This window comes from Echinops telfairi, unplaced genomic scaffold (assembly GCF_000313985.2).
Source record: "Echinops telfairi isolate 266 unplaced genomic scaffold, ASM31398v2 ScPeMD7_7466;HRSCAF=8504, whole genome shotgun sequence".
Classification (NCBI taxonomy): Eukaryota; Metazoa; Chordata; class Mammalia; order Afrosoricida; family Tenrecidae; genus Echinops; species Echinops telfairi.
Window position 1 is genome coordinate 2100651 of NW_022111366.1, and position 1965 is coordinate 2102615.

General features: G+C 51.3%; 1 protein-coding gene across 1 annotated transcript in view; it reads left to right on the forward strand.

Moving 5' to 3' along the window:
* The first annotated feature begins 1860 nt into the window (after nt 1-1860).
* The window catches only part of LOC101646633 (myomegalin), a 190319-nt gene continuing 190214 nt past the window's right edge, over nt 1861-1965 (forward strand). The window contains exon 1 of the mRNA XM_045283712.1: nt 1861-1913. Coding sequence (XP_045139647.1) covers nt 1886-1913 — 28 coding nt within the window. The 5' untranslated portion in view covers nt 1861-1885. The remainder of the gene's footprint in view (nt 1914-1965) is intronic.

The window sequence follows — 1965 nt, forward strand, 5'->3', positions numbered from 1 at the left end:
AAGAAGCGGAAGAGGCTGAGGGCCTGGAAGAGCCACGAGCAAGTGATCTGTTGTAGTAATAAGGAATTGCTAAGCGGTGCGTGTGCCCCCAGATGCCCCTGTCTGGTACTTTCACGTCCATCTGGGACTTAAAGTGAAGATTTGCACCAAGATCCCACCCTGAGGCAGGCCAGAAATGACACCCTCAATTTCTAAATGGATGCCACTCTCCTCCAGCTCCTTGTGAATGCCTTCTTCTGATGTCTTTTGGCTAAATTTCTTTCTCCAGAATTGTTATTGATAAACGGGAGTACCCAAGGGCTTAAAAAAGAAGCAAAAGGCCGAAAGCATCTCTCAGTAGGCTTACTGCCACACCGCTGTGCTCCTACCTCCACCACCCAACCCACCGCTCTGTTGTCAAAATAGGAGCTAGCGTTCCTGAAACATCATTCACTCAGTCCATCCCTCCTTTTGACTCCCAGTCCCCGGTGGCTTGCTGCTCCCTAAAGGCTGAAAGGTCCTTAAGGGATCGCTGTAGTCCACTTCCTTCCCCAGGCCTCTCAGTCCTTACCTGGCCGGCCGACCTTCTGCGCTCCCCTTGCTCGCCCTGCCCAGCCACAAGGGCTTCCTTGCATTTCCACAGCTAGGCAGCGTGCTCCTCTTACCTGGGAAGTCAGCAAAAGCCAGGATGACTCCAGGAGCTGGTTCCACACAGTGGCTGCAGCCATGGGCTCAGGCATCCCAAGGTGAAGATGCCCAGGGTCAGGCAGCGTTGCATTCTGCTGTTCAGGAAGGTTGCCATCAGTCAGAGACAACCAGATGGCCCCTAACAACAACCGTCTTTGCCTTTGTTACCCTCTGTTCATAGCAGTCTCGGCTCTCCCCCGCCAGATACCTCCGTGGTGACCTATTGCTTCTCTAGAGGCTTTCCATATTGAAGATCCCAATCCTCCCACCCCTCTCCCCTCCTACCTCCAGCGCTTGCTCCCAATTGATAACACACATTTTATTCCACCTCTCCCCACTGGAATGTAAACACTATAATTGCAGGGGTGTTTGTCGGTTTCATTCACCACGACATGGATTGAGCTTAAAACAGTGCCTTCCAACATACTAGATGCTAGACGAGCATTTGCTGAATCCATTTTGAGATTCTTTTCGGCTTGGTGGTGGGGACAGCGGTATTCCTTTGAAGCCATCTTGCTAGGCAGTTGGGTCTCTAGCTACAAACAGCCCCATAAACGGTCTTTGCCTGTTTTTCTTCCTCTCTAGTTCTCGGTGTTCATGCTCCTTCCCACCGCCACTGTCTTTTCAACGTCAACTTTTATCCACGCCACGCCCTCTCTTGGCTGCCAGAGTAGCTACCTAACATAGGATCTGGCCATTTTACCCTCCTCTGGGGATTGCCTGTTGCTCTTTGCATAGCCCCAGTGGCTGGTTGCAACCCTGGCTTTCTCTGCTGCTCTGACAGCAGCGACTGCTCCTTCCTGGCCCCTCAGGGGGCATTCTCGCCTGCTTGCAATCTTCACCTGGTTGACATTCTTTCCATCCTGATTGAAGTGTCCCCCTTCCCAAGTTTTTCTTGAGCCCTGCATCTTCCTTTGCAGAATTTACCACAAAGCTGATGGAATACGTGTGATCTTGCTGGTTTAAGGACTGCCTCTGTCGTCTGTGGCTTCTTGAGCATGGGGACCTCTCCTGGGGCTTTGTCCTCCACACTCACTCTGACACGTGCTGGGAGCCTACGCAAGACTTGGCAAGTGAAGAAATGCATGACAATAGACCATAGATGGCTGGCTCAAAGGGGCTGCTTTACCCTAAAGACACTGCCACCCCAGAGCTTGGCGTGTCGTATTAATGATGTGTTTTTCTCCGCAGAGATTATTTTCCAGAAGATGATGTGGAGATGGTGTCCAGAACTAGTCACACAGCAGGTAAGGAGGCTCTAGCTTCACCTTGCTAAACATTTACATAGTTTTCGGCTGA